Source organism: Lagopus leucura, unplaced genomic scaffold (assembly GCF_019238085.1).
Source record: "Lagopus leucura isolate 7727_CA_CO unplaced genomic scaffold, USGS_WTPT01 Super-Scaffold_100044, whole genome shotgun sequence".
Lineage (NCBI taxonomy): Eukaryota > Metazoa > Chordata > Aves > Galliformes > Phasianidae > Lagopus > Lagopus leucura.
The window spans coordinates 916,252-938,454 of NW_024962291.1; the positions used below are offsets into that span (position 1 = coordinate 916,252).

A 22,203-nucleotide genomic window follows, 5' to 3' on the forward strand; every position below is an offset into this window, starting at 1 on the left:
CTTTCCCCAAACCCGTCCAACCCGTCTCTCACCCGGCATGCTTCCTCCTTAGCGTGTGCTTAAAGCTCCCGAGCAGCCAAAACAGCGTCCTGCAGTGCTCTCACCCCAGCTGTTGCAGGCTCCCTCCTCAGGTCCCAGCAGCCGGTGGCAGCCCCGTGGCAGAGCCCGATCCTCACAAGAGGGTTTCATTGCTTTGACGAAGTATTCCATTTGGACATGAGGAATAGCTTCTTCGCTGTGAGGGTGGCTGTGAGAGCACTGGAACGGGCTGCCCTCAGAGGTTGTGGGGTGTCCTACTCTGGACATATTCAAGACCCGCTTGGATGCTTTCCTTTGCAGCCTGCTGTAGGGAAGCTGCTTTAGCAGGGCGCTGGACTGGGGATGCACAGGGGTCCCTTCCAGCCAGGAGCCTGACGCGATGTTATTGCGATTCAAAACACATAAACAAATAGATGGATGGACAGGGCCACAATCGGAGACCCGGAGGCAGAGGGTGCGCGGGGGGAGGGGCGGGGCTCACCTGGGCGAGGGGCGGGGCGGGGCCTCCCGAGAGGCGGGGCCGGGGCGCGGCGGGGCTGCGGCGGCTCTGCGCTGCGGAGCGGGGCCGCGGGAGGAGCAGCGGCGGCAGGTGAGTGCGCGTTGGGGTCGCTCCGTTCCGCTGCGGCCGGGGAGCTCACGGGGAGCCGCTGGCTGCCCCGCGGCACGGCCGGCGGCGCGGCCCGCGTCCGCAGCCGGCCGAGCCCCGGGAAGGGCGGCGGGGCCCTTCTGCTGCAGTTACAGCTACAGCTGCGCCGGGGCCGCCGGTGACCCCGTGGGGTCTGCGATACTGGGGGGGTAGAGTGGGGAGCGGGGCCCTCCTGCCTCACCTCTTTTTCCACGCTGCCTCCCCGGCCCGCCGGTGCAGGTGGTGCTGGCCGCGGTCTGCCCCGAAATAAGTTGGGAGCAGTTTCCAGAGCAACTGCAGCTATTTTGGTTGATTTTTCAGCTTGAAGGGGCTGGCTCGGGAAGGCTCTAATCCCATTATTTTGGGGCTGTGGAGTGAAATAAGCGCTCGGCGAGGTCAGCCTCGCAGCTCAGAGAGGCGGGGAGGCCGCGATCTGCTGTTGGGGCCGTGGAAACCGGCATCTGGAAAGGAGCCGAGGACCTGTGCTCGTTGTGGCAGAGTGTGCTGAGCAGCTGGAGCTGGGGGACGGGAGCGTCGGGGTGCTTCTGCTGTCCCCAGCCCCTGTGCCACCAGCACAGCACGCCGAAAACCCGCTCCGAGGAGCGGCACTGCAGAGGAACAGCGTCGGGTAAAGCAGCCGCTGTGGCTTCGAGCTCTCAGCTGTGCACGTTTGGGGTGTCAGTGCGTGCACCAAGCGTGCAAGTCTCCACTCTCCTCTAAGGGAAAGAAAGGCAGAGATGGCTCCAGGTCCCCCAGGGCGTGGAGAGGGGTTGCATTCCTCAGGCGCGGGGCTAGATAAGCGCTGGGCTCCTTGCTGCATACTTCTGATGCCTTCTGTGAACTCCAGTGGCACTCAGCAGGTTGTTTTGTAACTTCACTTGAAGCATGCTGTGGGCAGGCAAACCAACTCTGCCCTGTCACCATGCTTTGCATTGAATGCTAAAAGCCCCAAAGGGAGCCTGGGGATGGCACTGTTGGAGCAGAACAGGTGCATCACAATGGCATCGTCTGTTGGGATTTCTCATGGATGGGACTTATAAGGGGTGCAGAGAGGAGGGAGGGAGCTTTGGCTGCTGCTCGCTCTGAGCCAGGTCAGGCTCCAGGGGATGCTCTGAGAAGGCAGCTGGCCTGCAAATGCAGAGCAGTGGTGTTAAAGGTACCTTCCAGCTTTCCCTCTTTAAGTGTAGCCCTGCACGGTCATGCTCCTCGTGTGACAAAAAATGCAGCTTTCTTTTTTTTTTTTTTTTTTTAACATGGGGAGAGGTTGTGTGCCTTTTATCAGGAGTGGCTGAGTGCAAAGCATCCCCAAGCATTCTCGCCCTGCTTATCTGGTGGTGCTGAGGAGAGGGCTGCCAGCTCCTTGCAGTGCAGGGAAGCTCATCCCACTGGTGCTGACTGGAATGCCAGGAATCCCCCCCACCTCCCTGGCACCGTTATCTGCTGGGAGAGCCCCAGCATCGTGCCTGACCCCTTTTGCTTTATCTCCCTGCTGCTACCCTGTGCCTCTGAAATAGGTAAAATGGTGAGAAGCTCCCACTAGCATAAATCTGCTTAAAGCCTTTTTGTAACTTTCTGATAAAAGCATCCTGGGGGATGCTCAGGGGTGAGTCAGAGGAGCACCTTCCCCACAAAGTGAAGATGAAGGGCTGGGACGGAGCAGGCTGTGCTCTGAAACCCATGTCTCCTTGTCAGGGGGTTCAAATCCCATTTTCATTATTATTTCTTCTCTTTGAGAAGAGAAGCGAGTTACAGCTATGCTTTGGTTGCTTTGGATACCTGCAGGCCCAAGTGAACGTGCTGGGGAACTTGCCAGCCTTGCCCAAGCCTTTTGGCAGCAGGCTGGGGCTAGTGAAAGCGGCTGGAGTGAATCATCTGAGGGTGCTTCGTTTGCTGCTCTTTGAGAGGTAGCTTGACCAAAAGAAGTAGTGGTGTAATTACAGAAGATACCAGGGTTACTGCTTGCAGGAGCTTCTGTGCCAAAGTGTAGAACATCCAGGTAGAATGTGCCTTCTACCCATAAAGTGGGGATTAGTGTTGTGGTTGCCTTCACCCTTGTACTATGCTGCAGAGAAGTGCTGCCAGAACATCTGCCAGAGACCCCACTAGCTCACCTCTAGGTTTTAATACTGTCATCCTGTCCTTTTCCTCCTCTCTGATGTGGGAGGTGACCCAGGTATCCCGCTGTCCCTCTGCACGTAGGGGTAATGATGCTTTGGGATTGCATCCAGGTTTAGGTTGTATGCATGGCACCACTCATCAGAGAGTCATAGAATCATTAAGGTTGGAAAAGACCTTCAAGATCACTGAATCCGACCACTAGCCCATCCCCACCAACCATGTCCGTCAGTGCCACGTCTGCATGCAAGGTAAGCTAGAAGGAATCCCTCCTGAGGATGGGTTGTTCTGCACCTAGGTTTAAAGGTGTTAGGGATGCCTTCAGTATTAGCTCTTTGCGTGTGTGGTTTTTTTTTTAAGAGCATCTTTTTAAGGGATGTTCCTCTATCTGTTCTGACTTGTTTATGCCCTTGTAAACCTGTGCAGTCAAATTAAGTCATAAGTGTGTCTACATGCAAGGTTTTAAAGAAAACCCTATTATTGTAGATGACTGCTAACAATTTCATGTCCTTCCATTTTTCGGCTGCCAAGCTCATGAGCTTCTAAAAGCAGCTGATTATCTTGCTTGTTGTTGGTTGGAGTCAGCACTTTCTTGAGGGCTGGGGTGCTTCCAGCTGCCCCAGGCTAGTCATCTAGAATAACTTGTTGCTTCAAAAAAAAAAAACCTCTTACCTGAAGACATGGGTGGGTCAGCCCTGAGCTGGAAATGCTGGAGCAGGCAAATGCTGTCTGAATTTGAGATGGTTTCCTCTGCTGCTTCTTAACCTGCACTGGAGCATAGAACCTGCCATTGCTCTTGATGTTAAGGGCCTCCTCTCCAAACCTCCCCGTGGCCCTAAGGTACCCTCTGTGCTTGAGAGGACTGAGGACAGGAAGGGCTCTGGAAACAGTTTGCAAGTTGGAGCAGGTCAGGTGTCTTTGGTGCCTTGGCACTCGTAACAGCACTTCAGGATCAGATTCCCCTATTGTGTAGCTACCTGGATGATAGGTGGAGGAAGGCCCTGGAAGAGCATTTATAGGGTTGTTGGTGGTTTAAAAGGTTCCTGCCAGGATTTGCTTCTTCAGCAGGTGAGAGCATGTGTTGGGGAGCTCATTGCTGCCTCTGGATGCTTGCCCAAGGCTTCTGGTGATGTGCAGGAGTTGGATGAACACCAGAGGTATTTCTAAATAGGAATAAAGACAAGGTGGTTTTGGAGGATTTGTGGTTGCTGTTTTCACTTGATGTTTTTTTCCAGGTTCTGCCAATGTTTGGAGGTGGCAGCACTCTTTTCTGTGAAGAGCCCAATGTGTCTGTGGGGAGAAGGCTGGGGTGCACAAGGAGGTGACCTCGTAATTCTTGGTGCATTTCCCCACTAGGGAATGGCACGGAGCTGCATTGAGGGGGGGTCAGGTCGAGTGTTAGGAAAAGGTTCTTCCCCAGAGGGTGGCAGGCACGGATCCAAGCTGACAGAGTTCAGGGAGTGTTTGGACATCGCTCTCAGACATGGGATTGGGATTTTGGGTGGCCCTGTCTGGGGGTTGGACTCGATGATTCTTGTGGGTCCCTTCCAACTTAGGCTTTTCTGTGATTCTATGAGACCTGCAGAAGATTGGGCTTAGTTCCACCCAGCAGCAAAGTTTTCTCCTGGAACATGCAGTTCAGTCCTCGGTGTTTAGGTTTTGAATGATCTGAGAGCATACAGAAGTTAGGGTAAAACGTTCAAAAGGCTCAGCTTCCAGCAGCAACCTGAGTAGAGCCTGAACTGCGTGCAGCTTGAACATCCAAACACTTCTGAAAACCCAAGATTTTGTTGCAGCTCGCTGTTCAGGACATTAAAATAGGCCTGGCAAGCTTAATCCTCACTACTTCCATTTGACTTTACAATGCTGTCTTGTTGAAAGAGACTGATTTGTGCGTCCTGCTCTGTGCCCAGGCCCTTGCCAACATTTATTTTTGCAGAGGTGTTAACCAAAATGCAAATGTAGTTTTGTGGATAGCCCTGTGTTTTTGTGCCAGATAAGGGATGGAGTTGCCTGTGAAGATGCACCTTTACTGTAGTGCTCTGAAGAGCTTGTTATCTCCAGGTGGGTCAGGTTGGGACTGATGGCACCTTTGTCTAATTAATCACATGTTGAGGTGATTAATCTGCTGTGAAAGCAGCCCTCTAAAATACACAAGTGTCTTATCAAAGGTTTCAACCTGGATTATTTCTGGGCCTTTTGTTTGTTTGACTCAGTGTCTGTGACGGAAAGAGAAAGAAAGGAGTAATTTCAGCTCTCTACAAATGGTCATTAAAGGCCTTTTTAATCCTACAAAGTTATAAATAAACATCCATGGCAGCGTGCACCTGCATATTCATTAGGGCATCCTCAGCGCTGCCTCCTGGGGCCCTGCAGTGCGTCCTTGGCGCGTGGCTGTGCTCCAAAGAGGGCAGGAAACTGTGAGTTACTCTGGAAATGGAAAATAATCTGGAAGGTTATCTATGGCTTTTCATTTGTTAGTTTAATTGCCTTTTCCCCTGTAAAGGGAGTTGGAGTGATGAGAGGATCGCTGCTGGCAACTCTCCTTTTGGAGCCTGGAAAGCAGGCTGGGGAGGGAGAAGAGAAGGGAGCAATATTTCGGGGTCATCTGGCTGCTTTGTGTGCCTGCTGGGCTATGTGACCAGCCTGAACTTTCCTATAACTCCATGGAAATGAAATTCTCCATTTCTTTGAGGTGAGACGCAGAGAGCCGCAGGGCAGTCTGTGAGTGCTGTCCTTGCAGCTGGTCGAGCTGCATCTCCTCCTCATCTCTGCACAGGACCACAGCCACGTTTTTAGAGAAAAAACAAAGCTGTAAATCCAGGAGTTTGGTGGATTTACACCAAAATCTCAGGTTTCTCTGACAAAACAGCGAGTGCTCTTGATGGATGTCCCTGCCATGGCTGCCTCTCCCTAATGCTGTCCAGACATGCTGTCAGTGTGCTCACTCAGTTATCTCCTTCCTCTCTTCACTTTGCACACACGGTCACTTCAAACAACATAGGACACCAGGTCACAGGATGGATGCACCACCCACACAGAGAAGTAATCCATTTTAGTGGAGTTATTAAGGCAAAATGTTTGGAGTAGGCAGTAGAAGAAGTGGTCTTTCGCCCATCAGAGCTCTGCTGCCTAATAAGGCCTTTTAAATCATACAGCTATTTCCAGAAAGCAGCAGAAGTAGTCTAAGGAGGAGCAGAAATAACATCCTCTTAAAAGTTTTTATAGGGACTGATTCCCACATTCCCCATGTCAGCCCATGGCAAGCAGATAGTTGAAGTATTTCTGAGTATTTCCAAGGCTGAAGCAGGTACCTGCATCTCCAGATTCGCAGCATTCCTCCTGCATCCCATGTCATGATAAACAGAAACTCTTTTCTATCTTGAAGAATGGTCTGCATGTAATAACAGGGCAATATTCATGAGTTACATCGTGCTCATCATCTCACCTGCTGTGGGAGATGGAGATGCTGAAGTTCCTGGCAGGTGCATGCTGCAGTTGTGTTGTCTGATAGCCCTCAGGGCTGGCATGTACCAGCTGTGCTGAGTGCTCCCCAGAGTCCTGCTACTAAGGAAGAAGGGAGGTTCAGGTTGAATATTAGAATTTCTTCTCAAAAAGTGGTGGGCACTGGGACAGGCTGCCCAGGAGTTGTGGAAACACCATCCGTGGAGGTATTTAAGAAAAGGTGGTGCTTAGGGACATGGTTTAGTGGGCAGTATTGGTGGGAGGTGGACAGTTGGATGGGCAGCATCTGCAGCATGAGCTTTGCTCATGACAGCTGGAAAGCAAGCACCAGATTTTTATATTAAAAGTCAAAGCTTTGGGGGGAGTTCAGCCTGGAAAGGTGTTGAAGTCCAGTCATCCAGGCTGATCCGGGCCAGCCTGGATCCAAAAGTTGCCAGACCCATCCTGCGCTGGGAGGTGGGCATCTGAGTGCTTTCCCAGCCTCTCCTCTGAAGGGCTGAACATTTTGGCAGGCTCATTGCACAACTAAAGATGAGTGTGGAAGTACAAGATCTGACTTATGTGTAAGAGCCTTTCCTCTCTCCTCTAATCTAGATGCTGCTGCTAATTTTTCTTCACTCCCTTGGGAAAAAACTGCCACGGATTCACTCTTGTCTGCTTTCATGTAGTTACTCTTCACTTGTGTGTCTGAGGTTGATCATAATGATTACAGCAATAGCAGGTGCTGCACGTGTTTCCCTCAGAAACCTTAATCTTTATGGCTGACTTTAATAGCTAGCCTTGTTCTCCTCCCCCCTGAATAGCTACCATTAGTGCTGCTTGGGAGAAATACTATGCATTAAGGACAGTCCTTCTTCTAGGCTGTGTGCGTGCACACAGTCATCCATTGCACATCCATCTGGCCAGCTTTCATGGTTTGCAGCAATTGTGTTGTTTTTGTTTGTTTGTTTGTCCTTTTAGGTTTTAATTTATGACTTTTCAGTTGGTGCCCCGTGGTCTGTGCTTTGCTCATCAATGGGGCTCTGGGGAGGTACGTGACATGCCTGCAGTCTTATCATTGCCCATGATTATTGACATTGCAACACTGCTTTGCTGGCATCAGGGCAGGATGTGGTTAGCCATTAATTCCTCTGCAGCTCTAGAATGGGACACTGGGGACCCAGCCCAGGTGCCCCTGTCACTTCCTGCCTTGGTCAACTCCATAAGAGGTGGCTGCTCGGATTCTGGTCTTGCTCTTAGATGCAGTTTGCAAAGCATTTGAGTGGGTTTCAAAGCTTGAAGGCCACAAAGGTGGAGCTGGGATGGAGTGAGGCTCCTACTGCAGTTTTGGGCACATCACCAGCCCGCCAGGGCTTGAGCCTCCCTCACTCGAATCACTACCCAAGTATGTGACCTTGGGGACATTTCCCCATCATGAGCAGCCCCTGGTATGCTGGCATGCCCCAGGTTTGCTGGCGTGGTCTTGCAGCTTCCTGTAATTTGCAGGGGGAAAGTGGAGCAGAGCATCCCAGAGCCTCTGTTTTGTTCCTAATGGAAGGTTGCTTGCATGGGGCAGGCAGGATGTTGCTTGTGGCTTTCCATAAGTGTGCCTTCTCTAAGAGCCTAGTGCTGGCACAGAACTGGTTTGGGGTTCCAGGGTACTTGTGAGGTGCTGAGTCTGTGGCTTTGGTCTCAAGTGATGTTTTGCTTCTTGAATGCCACAAGTGCCAAATGATTGAGTCTTCCCAGTTATGGCTTTTCAAGCTCCTTTGCATGCAAAAAGTTCTGGCAACGTGACTGTAACTTGTACAGAAGCTGAGTGCTGGTTCTGTTTTTCACATAGCAAAAGCTACCTGCTATGGGAGCATGACAGAGCTGGGCTGCGTCTGGGGTTTTTCCTGGAGCAGTGTGTGGGTCCTTTGTGTAATGCACTGCTTGCAGCTTTGGTACCCAGGGGACACTGCGGCTGCAGAATGACGAAGGAAGGACAGGATGGAAGCTGCCTTTGGGCTGCCATCGGCAGTGACACAGCCAATGCTCTGGTAGGACCTGTTTGTCCCTCCTTGAGCTCCTGTGACCTCTGCCAGCAACTCATGGAGTCACAGAGCTAGGGCAGGGCTTTGCTTCATGCTCTGTGGCAGTGGGAGTGTTACCACAGTCTGTTGCAGTGCCTTTTCCTTCTATTTGTCCTTCTCCAGTGCTGCTCACTTCTACCTTTGTGTAAGTTGCCTTTGCTCAAAGAGCTGCCCTATTCCTCCGGTTGGCCCAGGCCAGACATCTTGTTCAGGGCCCTGGCTGATGTTGTCCTGCCTACGTGGGACCTGCTGACAAGACAACTGCAGTTAGCACTGAACCATGTCCACCACAGTGACTCTATCACTTGGCCTGTGATAGACGTGGCAAGGAAGGCCCAGAAGAGCTGCGCCATTCCTGCAATACTGCATGAAGAGTTGATGATGCTCCTCAAAAAGAAGGACCCAAGGCAGGAGAAAGCTCTCAGTGGCCTGAAGGGGAGCCCGGACCAAATCCTTCCTCGCCCTTTGGGGTTGGTCTGCAGGATGGGCACCATCACAAGGCTTTGGTCCTCTGTAGACCTTCTCCTGCCACTGTGCTTTCCCTGGTGTTGGTCCTTTCTGCACCTTTGTAACAGGAGGCTTCAGTTCTTCAGGAGGGTTTTAGCAAGTGGTGGCGGTGCTCAAGCAGGCATTTCTGTTCCAGCAGCTTGCAGCTGATTTGTACATGGGCAAGGACAGTCTCCTCCCTTCAGTGTTCAGGAGCTGGGCTGGTACCTCTGGCAGGGAGGAACCTGGGAAGTGTTACATAGCTCCTGGATGTGTCACCGCAGCAGCTGATCACGGTTGGTGAGTCACTGCCAGCACTCAGACATGCGGGATGGCAGCACGTGGCTGCTCCTGTCGCCACTTGCTGTTTACTTGTGTGGTTGTTTTTTTTTCCCTTCTTCTTCTCCTGCTGCTTGAATAGTTTCCCGTGGTGTGGGATCACACGTGTGGGTTGCTTCCTACGTGCCTGCCTTTCTCAGCACCGCACGTTTCCTTCCATCTCAGTTTCCTGGGGCTGGGCTTTGTCTCCAGCCATGGTCACCCCAGAACCACCTGATCCCAGCAGGGTGTACTGCCCCTGCACAGCACCTGGGTCTCTGAAACATCCTCGCTGAGCTTCCAGTCCCCTGGAATCTCCCAGCAGTGTTGCAGGATGGCAGCATTTCTGGCATTTCCTTGTTTTCTCCCTTTCTCCTGGCCAGTCCCAGTTCCCTGTTCACCCCAGGGTGCTGAGGATATCCCTGCCTGTCTGCAGACCCTTTCTGGGGGGTTGCTTTGAGGCACAGCCTCTCACCAGGATCATCCCACCATCCATGTATCCTGTGATGCTCAGCAGGTAAAACTACCAACCAGGCGAAACCCTGTCAGTCTTGTGGCAGGAGCTGGGCACGGGGCCGCTGTTGGGGTTAACAAGGAAAGAGAAGCCCAGGAGGATTTCATCTATGTTTATCAAGCACAGCAGCCCTAATTACAGGTTGAAAACTACTTGTGCATGTTTGAATTTGGATCCAGAGGCATCCTGTGGTGCAAACACAGATTTCAAAGCCTGGCTGCGCACTTGCCCTGGCACAACTTGCTAGCAGGGCTTCTCCTTACTGCTGGTGTTTCAGCTCTCCAGTCAGTAAAGCAAATAGAAAACCTGACCAGCAAATAGAAAACCTGACCCCCAAACAGAAGTTCTGCTAGTAAGCACACTTGCTGCTGCGTTTGAAGGTGATGTTTTCTGTGCTCTGTTTAGCACTGCCTATGTGGGGTCCAGATCTTGATGGCACAAGATAGTGTGCCCTCAGATGCTCTCTGCTGGATCCTCTCCTGGCCCTTCCCTTCTCACCACTGTGAGGAGCTATGGCTGTCCCCAAGAACCTGGTAGAACAGGGGCAGTGCTTGTGAAATCTGCCCATTCCATCTGCTGCTTAGATGTGTTCAGCTCACATCACAAAATACCTTGATTAGCAGGAGGACCAATTGCTTTCTCTTTTAATTAAGGTAATCCAATTGGACAAGAGGGAATGGCCTTTAGTTGTGCCAGGGGAGGTTCAGCTTGGATATTAGAAAAAATATCCAAAAAAGAGGTGGTGCAGTGGCACAGGCTGCCCAGGGAGGTAGCTGAGTCACCATCCCTGGAGGTGTTTGGGAGCTGTGGAGATGTGGCACTGAGGGATGTGGTCAGTGGTCATGGTGGGGGTGGGCTGGGTGTTGGACTCGGTGATCTTGGAGGTCTTTTCCAACCTTAATGATTCTCTGATAATCTGAAGTTGGCTTCAGTGCCCAAGCTTTAAAAGTACCTTCAATCCATGTGAGGGTGAAGCTTTGTTCAAATCTAGACTGAACGTTTTCTGGGCTTGGTTTTTTCCAACTTAGACTGAGATGCAGCAAAAAATAAAGCTGTAAGATCTGGGAGTGTTAATTTATTTATTTTTTTTCATGTCAGCATTTGAAATTCCAACTCCCAGTTAGGAAATTTGTTGAAGAAATTGTATGAATCATCCATACCATCAATTTAGGACCAAGCACATGGGAAGGGAGCAGAAAATTAGTCACTTTGTTAATCTGCTTCCAATAAAAGTTATTTAGAAATCCATAGAGGGGGTGGGGGTAGAGATAAATAAAAATGAGAGCGGCTTTTGGGAGTGCTGTAATGCATCCCTGTGCTGGCACCACAGCCGCCCGCTCTCTTCTCCGCACTGTTTTGGGGCACTTCCCCACTCTTTGGTTTGTGGTCAAAGGGACTATCAGAAAAGCTGTTGCTCACCTTCAAATTTAGAGGGTGGGAAGCTGCTGGGCCGTGGAAGCTTTTATAGCAGCCAGAATAATGCTGCCATGGAAGAGCGGATAATGTCGGGCGAGTCCTACCTCTATGAAAACAAACCCTTCTGCCTCTGGGTTCTTTCCAAGTCTGGAGACAGCATTCAGGAGGGGCAGAGGTCGAGGGGCTGGTCCAGGCTGCAGGACGTTGGGAAGCTCATTAACAGGGCTTGGAGAAGCAGGGAAGGATGCAGAGCTAACAAAGGGTGAGTGTGGTCAAGGGAGAGCTGAGGAATTGCTGTCCTGGATCCAAGGACGAGCTTTGCATTCTTCCTAGCTATAACCTGCTCTCTGAATTATCACTGTGGGAAATCCAAAGGGTCGCTTTCCCACCACCTCGGTCAGGTTGAAGCCGAAACTCCTCCACAAGAGTCAGAAGGCCGCGTCACGCCGCTCCCTGCTTTTCGGTGCTGTGGGCCAAATGCTGGTAAATGATTGCTGGAGGCACTCGGCCGAGGCGGGGCCAGAGCTCGGTTTACACCCAAACAGGTGCCTCTACCCTCACAGCACCCCCGGGTGTCCCGCAACTGGACCCAGCACCATTCATCACCCCTCGCCTCACCAACTGCTGGTATTTTGGGTGAGGAAAGGTGAGTCCGCTTCCTTTCACATGATACAATCCTCAGCTGGCTGGTTTCGCTTATTTATTTTCAAACTAGCCACTCCTGGCCTGTGCTGGGGCTCTGCCGTGGGATGAACCTTGCTAGGGAGTTACCTGGCTCCATGACCAGTTCAGCTCTCGTGGTTAGCGCTTGGCTTTCCAGGACGTACCACCACCCCACACTGGTGTTGGTGTGCTGTTCCCCAGCACAGTGGTGACCTTGCGGTGGGTTTTAGGGTGGTGCCCAAGCTCAGCAGCGTGGCCGAACTTTGTTCCGTGGCGGGGGTGGGTGCTGGATTAGCTGGCTGCTCGCAGCCAGTCCAGAGCATGCAGCAGGACAAAACCCTGCCTGAAACCAGGCTGGGCTCCACCTGGCAAACACGGTGCTCTGCAGATCCACTGCGTGCAGGACCCAAGGTCCTTTGTCACTGCCGGTTTCACCGTTGGCACCGCCAAGTCAAACATAGGTGAGCTCAGCAGGGAAGTGTCCATGCCCAGGCGACTGCTCTGCTCCCATGGCCATTCTGTGGCTACTGGCAATGCAAACGGGGCCAGCTTGTTTTGCAGCAAGTCCCAGTACACCGTGAGTAAAATCTGAAAATTAGGGTTTGATTACTCTGCTGTGGTTGGTGGAGAGGTTTGTGTTGGATCAGCTAAGTGCTCCCTGGGGCATGGATTTGGCTTTTGGGCTTGTTCTTCAATAAGTTGTTGTGTTCTGGCACCATCAGATCCGTCACTGAGAACAGCATTGTGAAACCATCTTTCTCCAGGCTTCTCCTGGCCTTGTTGTGTTACAGCTACAATTTCTTGTTGGTGAAGGTGGGAGCCTTTCAGCTCTTGCTTAGATTTCTCCAGTATCCAAAACAAAAAAAACAAACCCAAAACCTGTTTTAACCCTGGGAACGGAAGGAGAGGGACTGATGAGCTGGGTTAGGTTTGGAAAGTAGCTTGGGACCTTTTGGACAGAGCACGTGGAAATTACACGTACACCTTCCTCTGCCTGATGTCCTCAGGCTTGGTGCTTCAAGGATTTACAAAAAACACCATAGGGGGGAAAAGGTCATTTCAAGAGTGTTTAAAACGAGGGTAAACTTTGAGTTCTTTGAGTTTCTTTGTGTGGATTCTATTTAGTCATTGAATCGTTGAAGTTGGCAAAGACCTCTAAGGTCGTCTAGGCCACCCTGTAATCCATAACTACCACGTCCGACAAGTCATCTCTTAGGAGCTGCAGTTCTGCAGCTGCTGGAAAATGCAGGAGCTGCCTGTGCCCATGATAACAGGTGTCAGCACCAGGTGGGTGCTGTGTCAAAAGAGGTGGCCAAGCTACCTCCCCATTTAGCAATGCTAAACGCAGTCTAGCTGCTCTTAGTTTGTGATTGTCAGTGTAATGACATCCTAATGGCATTACTGAAGGCTCATTTTCAGTAAAATAGCATTTCTCATGTGCTTCCTCATCCCAACCTGGCTCTGCAAAGAGTTTTGCATACCAGGAGGCATTTTTTTTCTCATTTCTTAATCCCCCTCAGATAACTGGAGATGGAGTTAGATTACAATGCGCTCTGTCTGCACCTTCTCTCAACTTCCCTTTGTGCCGCTGGAGAGCGTGAGTGGGAGGGCGGTGGGAGGTTCCTCTGTCTTTTAGATATTGTTTGGAAACTCCCGAGTGCCACATTGCCAAATTGTTGGAGAAATGGCAGTGGGAGTCCAACAAATTCATTAGAAGGCTGTGCTAGGCACAGGGGCAAACCCCACTGTTTTTCACCCAGGGAAGACTCAATCCTACGGCCCAGACCTAAGCTGTGTGTGGGGATTTGGGTAAGGTAGGTTGGTGGGTTGTTTTGCTTTTGGCAGGTAAACATCGGTATTGTTAACAATAACAAAATCCCACGTGTACAGGAGCCTGAGCCCTTGTATCTTCTCTCCTGCAGGGACCCTGTCCTGCAATGCCCCAGGGTGCCTGAAGCCCGGCAGCCTCGGGGATGGAGCTGAAGGTCTGGGTAGATGGGATCCAGAGGGTCGTCTGCGGCGTCTCGGAGCAAACCACCTGCCAGGAGGTGGTCATCGCCCTGGCGCGGGCCATAGGTGAGCAGCAGGCTAATCCAGAGACAGCTCAGCTTCCAGGATCACGTCAGACTCCTTGAGCTCTGTTTGTCACTGCCATGGATTTATGTCTCCCCCGGCCGCATCAGAGGCTTGCCAGGGAGATAGCATAGCCAAAATAAATAGCTTTACTTTGGATAGATGCAGGCGGTGTGGCCAGGGTGTCTGGATGCTGGTGCTTGCCGCACTCTCACTGTGGTCAATCCTGCCTTCTAGTGGCTCAATTTCAAAGTGCTCCGATACTGTTAGCTTGCAGGCTTTGAGTGGAGATGCCCTCCTTCTGATTTAACCCTACAAATCAAAGCCCTTCCTCTTGTCCACCTTCATAAAAAAAACAAAAAACAAACAAAAAAAAACCAAACAGCATAGTGCTTTTTCTTCCACCTCCATTCTTGAGGGCATGTTTTCTTCCAGCAGCAACAAAGCAAGACTGGTTGATATCCTCAGCTGTTTCCTGTGCAGAAGTGCCACTGTGGAGGCTGAGCTTTGCAAACAGATGCGCATCCTCTGGAGGGGGGCAGTGCAGGGCTCCGCGTTACTGGAGGGATGTTGTGTTGTCCCCTCTGCCAAGAGCTGATCTTGCTTTTGGGTGTCACTGGGGGCATACGGTCCTCATCGTTCCATGTGGAAACACAATGAGATTGCAGGCAAGGTTTCTACCAACTTCCACCTCCTGCAGGATGCTCTCCTACCTGCAACTAGGAGGGCAGATGATCCTTGATGGGTAGACCAAACCTTTCAGTAAGGAACACTGACCCTTTTCAAGGTTTGGAAGGGGAAAGGGAGGAAAGTGAGAGTGTTTCAGGGTGCGCCTCACTTCCCTGACCCTGTAGAATCATAGAATAGCTTGGGTTGGAAGGGACCTCAAGGGTCATCAAGTTCCAAATCCCTCTGTAACAGGCAGGGCTGCCATTCATTAAAATTGGAATCATTAAGATTGGAAAAGACCACTAAGGTCATGTAGTCCCTCTGCCCCCCAGTATTTTTCCTCAGTTTGGTGTCCAGCCTTTGCAAGTGGAGACATTTCTGTGTGCTTCCTGGGAAAAGAAGTTCCTGGTGACAGGGCCCAGCCCTGGGGCAATGGGGATGTCTCCCTGGGCTGTGGCTTTCCCCGAATGATGTGCTTGTGTTCCACCTGCAGGTCAGACAGGCCGCTATGTCTTGGTGCAGAAGCTCCGGGAAAAGGAGAGGCAGCTCCTCCCGCTCGAGTGCCCTTTGGAGTCTCTGGCCAAGTGTGGGCAGTATGCCAATGATGTGCAGTTCATCCTGAGGCGGACGGGCCCCAGCGTGGCCGAGAGACCATCCTCAGAGGGTGCTCCCCAGGCTCCTGAGAGGACGTTCATCCGGGCCAGTCTGCCCATCAAACCCCGGGCCCTGAGCACGGACGTACCTCGGCCCCGGGAGCCGAGGAAATCAATGACCTTCAGCTTGGGCCCCATGGGCTCTGTTGACCCGTATGCAAAGAGCCGCTGGAGGCAGCATGCCTGGGAGGGGATGGACTTGAAGGACGGTGGGGCCAGCCACCCCTCCAAGGAGGAGCTGTTTAAGACAGTGCTGCGTCAACAGGAGCAACTGCACTCCTTGGAGGCCCATGGGGATACACTGGAGACAGATCTGCGGCTCTGGGAGCATGGCCGGGCCTCCAGCCAGGAGGATGAGATCCTCTACTTAGAGCACCTGGTGCGGAGGAATGATACGGAGTTGGGCGAGGAGGAGTTTTGGCAGAGCGAGCTGCGGCTGGAGAAGGAGTGTGAGCGGGAGAGGCAGGAGCGGGTGAGGAGCCTGCGGGCCAGCCTGGAGGAGTACACGCAGAGGATCTATGAGCTGAGCGCCCGCACTGAGGCCCTGCAGAAAGAGATCCAGTGGGAGATGGCCGAGAGGGCCAAGAGGGGCAAGGACATCCCTGTGCCGAGCCCCACGGACTTGGAAGACATGGCTGCCAAAATGAAAAGGGATCTGGAGGCCAAGGTCAAGCAGGGCACACAGCTGGAGAGCAACCTGGCCAGCGTAGAGAAGGCCCTGGAAGAAGCTGAAAGGAGCCTGCAGGTAGGTACAGTTGGGATATCCTGCTCTATGGGGTGACGCACCTCCAGAGAGAGGTGGAGGGGGTGTATAGCTAGGAGAAAACAGGCATGAGTCCGTCATCCAGCTCTGCATCCATCTTGGTACTTGCTTAATGGCATCAAGACCCAAAAGGGAACTGGCAGGAGAGCTGCATCCTGCCTGACCAGCATGGGGTTAGCTCTGCAACAGTGACCAGTGTACCCTAGACTGCTCCCAAGGTGCTTGTACCCATCCGCTTACTGTGCAAGCTTTGGGTTGCTCTGTGGCTCCTGTTGTCTTGCAATAAGGAGCACAGTACTGTGTATGACATAGGGCTAAGAGGAAACAGTCCTCGAGCAGTAGTATGAGATTGGTGTGGTCAGGCAAACGGCAGAGGTTGGTGGTTGGTCTCCTCACCAGTGGTGGTGTCTCTATGTCTGTGCCTGGAAAAAAGGAGCAGGATGTTGAGGCATGAGGGTTTTGGTGATGCTCTGGGCTGAGCCCCCAGATTGGAGTGGCAGTGGCAGCAGTGTTGGGCTGAGATCTGTGTCTCACCCATCTTCAGCCCCACTGGGGTTCAGGTGCTCTCTTCCCGTCCCTTTCAGCAGAGCTGAAAAAAAAAAAAAAAAAAAGCTTCTCCTGCAGTGTTTCCTCAGTGCCACGATGTTTCACATGACTCATTTTGGGATTGCTGGTGCCTGCCATCTCCTGCCACCACTGTGTCACTGCTCACACCCTCTTGCAGAGATGTGGGCCTGTCTTCAAAATGCTTACCTTGTCCTTGTTGCCCAAGCATCCCCATGGAGGGTGCAGCCGAGGGGTGCATCCTCAATATGTAGAATGATAGAATCACAGAATCATTTGAGCTGGAGGGGAGATCATCTAGTGCAACTTGCCTGCAGTGAACAGGGACACCTACACTTGGCACAGATCAGGTGCTCAGAGCCCCATCCGGCCTGAACTTGAATATCTCCAGGGATGGAGTATCCACCACCTACATCTCTGTGCAGTCTGTGCTAGTGCATTAATGTAAAGAAATGATTCCTTATATCCAACCTAAGTGTTTGTTCTGTTGCAAGAGATCTTTATAAAGAGTCTATCTCATGCCATGGCAGGCTACAGAGTTTTTTGGGGGGGGAGCTGTTTGCAGCAGGTTGTTCAGCAGTGTGTGGCTGTTGTTGGCCTGGCTGGCTAAAGTCCCCGTGGGCAGTAGCATGGCCTCTGATGGCCTTATCCATATGGGATTCCCCATGTCATTCTCAGAACTGGGGAGTGAGACTGAGGCCTCAGGAAGAGGAGCAGAGCAGCATGGGGAGAGCGTGGCTTACCCTGTCCCTGCTGTGTTTTGCAGGCCCAGAACCAAGAACTGGAGGAGTTAAATAAGGAGCTGAGGCAGTGTAATTTGCAGCAGTTTATTCAGCAGACGGGAGCCACGGTGGCCGTCGGGCAGGCCAGGTCTGAGGAAGATGCCCAGCCGGAGCTGAGCCCACGCGAGCTGCCAGCCTGCCGGCGAAATGGAGGTCAGCACGCTGCCTCAGCCGCGGCCTGCCCTGTGCCCCCAAACCACTCCTTGTTGGCCTGGCTCCTTCCTCCTCCCTGTCGGGGCCGCTTGCAGTGGGATTTGTGGCTGTGTGTGGTATAGGCCTTGGGACTTTGTGGCCCTTCCTCTGTAGGCCGGAACAGGAATGAGTGTATAGGGATGGGGAAGAGACCTCTGTGTGTGAGCAGGAGAAAAGGGGATCCAGCCTATTCTCCCAGGGAAGGTCTGCACCCAGAGAGGATGCAGTCCTGGGCACTCTGGCACGGCATCCTGCCTGAGCCGGGTGTTTTTTCCTATCCCCATAGGGTTTCCTCCCACCGGTGCCGATTCGCCACCCTGTGCCAGCACCAAGCAGCTCCTCGGCCATCCCCGGACCCTGCCGGAGCCCCTGGTGCCCAGCTTGAACCCGGAGGGTGCGTATGTCTCAGCAGGCCCTCATGCACCAGGGAGGCCTGTGGGGAAGGGGAGAGAGTTTTGCTGCGTGAAACGGGGCTGCGGAGAGTGAGTGAGCGAGCGTGTGCTGGAAGTGGGAGGCCAGAGCTATTTATAGATGCCATTAGGAGAGCAGTGCTCATACCCTGCCATCCCCCGTGGCCTCCACTCTGCTGTGAGGGAGCGCTGGAGGGAGTGAGGCCATTGGTGTGGCATCCAAAGCAGTCTCCAGTGTTGTTTGGGGCCATCTGCAGCCCTCCGGCCTGTTTTCCTTTCAGCTGCTTTTAAGGCCACTCGCTGCCTCTGTCCGTCCCCGTCTACCGGATCCTGTGACCATGATGTGTGTGTGTCTGTCTGCACCACCCGAGTGCAGGGCTGGGTTTCATGCTGCAGATGCATGGTGCTTGCCTACGTCACATCTTCTGTGCTGTTTTTCTCTGAATGCTCAGCCGCTGCGTTGGGGTCACTTAGTTTATTTTTGTCTGTCTTGCAGTCATATCAACCAGGCAGAGCATCTGGAGGTAGAAGGGCCCAGCCAGTGGACGATTGGTTGCCTTGCAAGTATAGCTGTATAAATAAAACCATGTTCCCTATATATATTACGTTTTTTACTGCTTTATATCACGAATGGACGTGGATGGCCAGACAGAGTATTTTTACAGACTGTAAGATAAAACAATGGCCGACCAAACAAAACGACCCAACTACTCCTATGCGGATGAAATGAACTCTTTCTATTTTTTTAAAGTGCTTTCTATATTTAACACAAAATGGCAGCACCCATGTGCCATGTGGACTTCTGAGAAGACCTGCTATGTGTTCCGAGAGGTCCTTGCTCCCTTGGATAGCAGAACAAAGCCGTGTTGGGATGGCTGGTGACATCTCCTACTTTGGGCTGCTCACAAGGCTCACTCAGGTGAAGCAGGCTTCACAGGAAAACAGCAGGTTTTACAGCACCATGCTGTGAAGAGGAGCTTGCGCTGGCAAGTGGGATATGATGTCCTGTGCTAGCAGTGAGGGGAAGACTCGCTCATCTTGCTCACCCACATCTGATGCTCTCAAGCCACGCTGGCAGCCAGCAAGTGCACCCCTGAATGACTGAGTGCCAGTGACCGCCAGCACCCTGCCATCCTCTTGCACAAGTGCAGTGTGGATCTTCCAGTCGGCAGTCCTGCCCTCCTTGGGTTTGGCCCCGGCCAGCTGCTCCTGATGGACTCTCCCAAAACCCCGCAGCCCTGTGTCAAGGCAGCACAGGGATGCCCCAGGTACAGCTGTCTTGCCCATGTGTCCATCCTTGCCATACCTACAAGGGCAGTGTGGCTGCTCTGGAGTGGCTGTCTCAGGAGCATAGAGATGCGCCAGGACTTTCAGATGAGTTGGTGGGTTTTAAAAACAGCCATGAGGCACACAGGCAGCTTTTTAATGCAACTTTCTGGCCCCCTTTTTTATTGTAAGACCTGCAGTAGAAACCCTGTTCCCATGGTGCTGAGAGGGAGTGAGAAACAAGCAGTTGTTCCCTAGGGGTACCAACCTGGAAGGGACAACCAGACTTTGAGGAAGCACAGCTGGAGACTGTTTTTTCTGAAGCCCACTTGGTTTTTTAACTTGTTTTTAAATCAGCAATGTGCCAGCAGGATGAGCCCTTCCCTGAGTGCCTGTGGCTGGAGCATGCAGGGCAGAAACACTTTTGGTGACATTTCACTGAATGTTCTGTTTTATTTGTCTGTTCTTTGGGTTTTGGTTGTGTGTTTGTTGGTTTTTGTTTTTTGTTTTTTTTTTACTTGATGGCCAGTAGTTCCTCTGTTTCTGTTCATCTGTCTCCACAGGTCATGTTGTATTTTAATTGTGGCTGGGGAGGGGACAGTTTGTCCAGGAGGTCCCAGAGCCCTGGCCTCTTTGTTTTCTACGTCTGCTCTGCTGTATGCAAAAAATGTGACTTGGATGCTGTGTTCTCTGTAAAACACACTTTCCATGTATGAATGTATCCTGCATACTACGGCATTGTCTGGTTTCAATTTTAAATAAATCTTTTGGAAAGGATTTTTGTGAAGTGAGCGTGTGCATGCTGCTGTCTCGGGGCTGTCCCTGCTCCAGGTATGTGCTGAGCTCCCTGGGCACGGCAAGTGCTTCATGTGTCCTGTGAAGGCCTCTTTGCTTTGTGCAATGTCTCACAGGGATTTAAAGCTGTGTTTCATAACCAAATGCTTCTTATGCACATACTGCTCTTTTTCTTTTTTTTTTTTTTTTTTTCCTTTTCTTTCTCCCCCTTCTATTGCAAAGTGCTATACAAACAGTGGATGAAGCTCATCTCCACTGAGAAGGCAGCCGTCTCTGGGATGAAACATGGCAGCTTTTTAATAATGCACAGCAGCAGCACAGAGCATTTTAGGACAGGAAGAGAAGGAGATGGCACTTGGCTGCAGATATGAGCAGGTAAGGGGGAAACCTCTGGTTCATTTCTCAGCCTCCCCATCCGTTTCAGCATCATACCTGGCAGGGAATAAGCAGTAATGTCGGCTCTCTCCCCACCAGCATCTCCCTGAGGAAAGCCAGGAGCTGAGCAAAGACTGCTGCTCTCTGACCCTTTGGATGTGCTCGCTCACAGGCCATTTTGGAGGTGCACTGCCTGTTTTGGAGGTGTCCAGTATGTCCGTGCCACCACATTGGGTGTGAGATGGCAGTCGCTGGTGTCCTATGGGATTTTCCCCTTCCCATGGCGAGGGGCAATTGTGGGCAAATGAAATATTAACGTTGGAGAGAAAGCTGTCAAGGGCAATGCAGCAAGTGCCAGCTGCTGTCCAGCAGTTTGGTTGAGTGATATTTAAGGATTAGAGTTTGCTTCATTCGGAGACCGCTAGGAGCCAAGTGAGTCTCTGGTTACTACCGAAGGACAGCAGGGAGATGTGATTTTAGACTTGTCTCTTTGGAACCACGATTTTCTTCTCTCTCTCTCTCTCTCTCTTTTTTTTTTTTTTTTTTACCCATGAATCACTGGAGTTGGAAATGTGTGTTGGGGAAAAAATGTATTTAACAATACGTTTGCTTCGTGCAACTGCATGAAGAAGTTTGTTCCCTGTGGTGTGAGCACTGATTGCTTGCTTCTTGAACTTTTTGCTCTCGTTTTCTGGACTCTTGCTTTTAAAATGAGACTCCAAGAAGAGAATCAGGGTGTGTTGGAGGTTGTAAAGAACACTGCAGTACCACCTGGGGTAAAACTTGAAACCCTCAGTTCAGGAAAACTGCTTGCCTTTGGCATAGCCAAGGGCGATTGTTCTCCCCACTGGGCAGCCAATGCTTGGGTAGTTGGCCTCAAGTTCTCCCTGAAATATCCCCGAGATTTTGAGATATGAGCTGAAGCCCTCAATGTACCCTGAAACACTGATATCTGTGACTTTAACAAGTGGTGTCTTTCATTTTTGGGCCCCGTTTGTGGTTTGGCTTTGTGCAAAATAAAAAGGTTCAGCGCTGAGGGCACTTCCCACAGCAAAGCAGGGAAAGAAAAAAAGCCACAGAACAATAATTCAATGGCAGTGGAATCTCTCATTTTCATTCTGCGCTACCACTTAGCTGTGTTCGGGTTGGTGGTCTGTTACATTTCTAGAGATGACTTTTTTGTGGTTTTGGGTATCCCTGGGGAGGGCGCTGTGCCTGTGTGCTAACACCTGCGTGCTAATACCCGTGTGCTAACCCCTGTGTTTCAGCCACCACTGCGCACACGTTTCTGCGGCCCTCAGCAATGTGCCGTGTTGCAGATTTCTTCCTGTTTTTCCCACAACCCATCAGCCAGCAGCTGCGGGGCAGCGGGGTTTCTCAAGGTAACAAATGACTGATGGATGAGTTCCGCCTTGGACCCCCCACCTCCTGTCCCTGCTGTTTGGCTCAGCAGCGTGACCCAAATTCATCCTGGCACGAGGGGCCTCACGCGGCAGGGATGTGGTGATGTGCCGTGGCACCTTCTTGGTCCCTGGTCTGGCTGTGGCTTGTCCCACCCTGATGCCACTGGCCTCCACTTAAGGCCACACGTGTTATTTAACCGATGCCCGCTGCAGCGCTCTGCCTCTCCGCTTTTATCTGCTCTAAAGGCTGTGTCAATAATACATTTCTGCCATTGAATATTTTATTGATGATTTGACTTTTCGCTGCTTGCAATTCCCATTTCAAGGCTGCATGATTGTTCCTAATTAAAATTTTATGCCCTGGGAGAAGCCTTCTTGCTACAGTGGAGATGATGCTGTCCTTTTCTAGGCCACTACAGAGCGGTAGGAAGGAATTACTCATTGTCGTGAGATTAAAACAAAGCAAATAAATTATTTTTCCTTAAAAAAACAATCTGAAAGCCCAGTGTACGGCGCCTACTGGAGAGGGAAGATGTGGCCAGTGGGCAAGGCAGCGCTCCAGC

General features: G+C 51.7%; 1 protein-coding gene across 5 annotated transcripts; it reads left to right on the forward strand.

Moving 5' to 3' along the window:
* The first annotated feature begins 583 nt into the window (after positions 1-583).
* RASSF7 (Ras association domain family member 7) lies at positions 584-19,844 on the forward strand. Of its 5 annotated transcripts, XM_042884638.1 has the most exons (7): positions 599-628; positions 4,015-4,118; positions 13,618-13,771; positions 14,931-15,835; positions 17,184-17,352; positions 17,678-17,785; positions 18,298-19,844. In XM_042884638.1, the coding sequence occupies exons 3-7, from the start codon at positions 13,669-13,671 to the stop codon at positions 18,327-18,329; spliced, it is 1,317 nt and encodes a 438-aa protein (XP_042740572.1). In that variant the 5' UTR covers positions 599-628; positions 4,015-4,118; positions 13,618-13,668; the 3' UTR covers positions 18,330-19,844. The 5 variants fall into 5 exon arrangements, with proteins under 5 accessions (XP_042740573.1, XP_042740572.1, XP_042740571.1 ...); XM_042884639.1 differs by lacking the exon at positions 4,015-4,118 and having other exon boundaries at positions 584-628; XM_042884637.1 differs by lacking the exon at positions 599-628 and having other exon boundaries at positions 3,473-4,118.
* Positions 19,845-22,203: the final 2,359 nt, after the last annotated feature.

Coding starts and splice junctions, on each gene's coding strand:
- RASSF7 (XM_042884639.1), top strand. CDS start 13,669: ATGGAGCTGAAGGTCTGGGTAGATGGGATCCAGAGGGTCGTCTGCGGC. Junction 13,772..14,930: donor CGCCCTGGCGCGGGCCATAG/GTGAGCAGCAGG, acceptor TTCCACCTGCAG/GTCAGACAGGCCGCTATGTC. Junction 15,836..17,183: donor AAGCTGAAAGGAGCCTGCAG/GTAGGTACAGTT, acceptor TGTGTTTTGCAG/GCCCAGAACCAAGAACTGGA.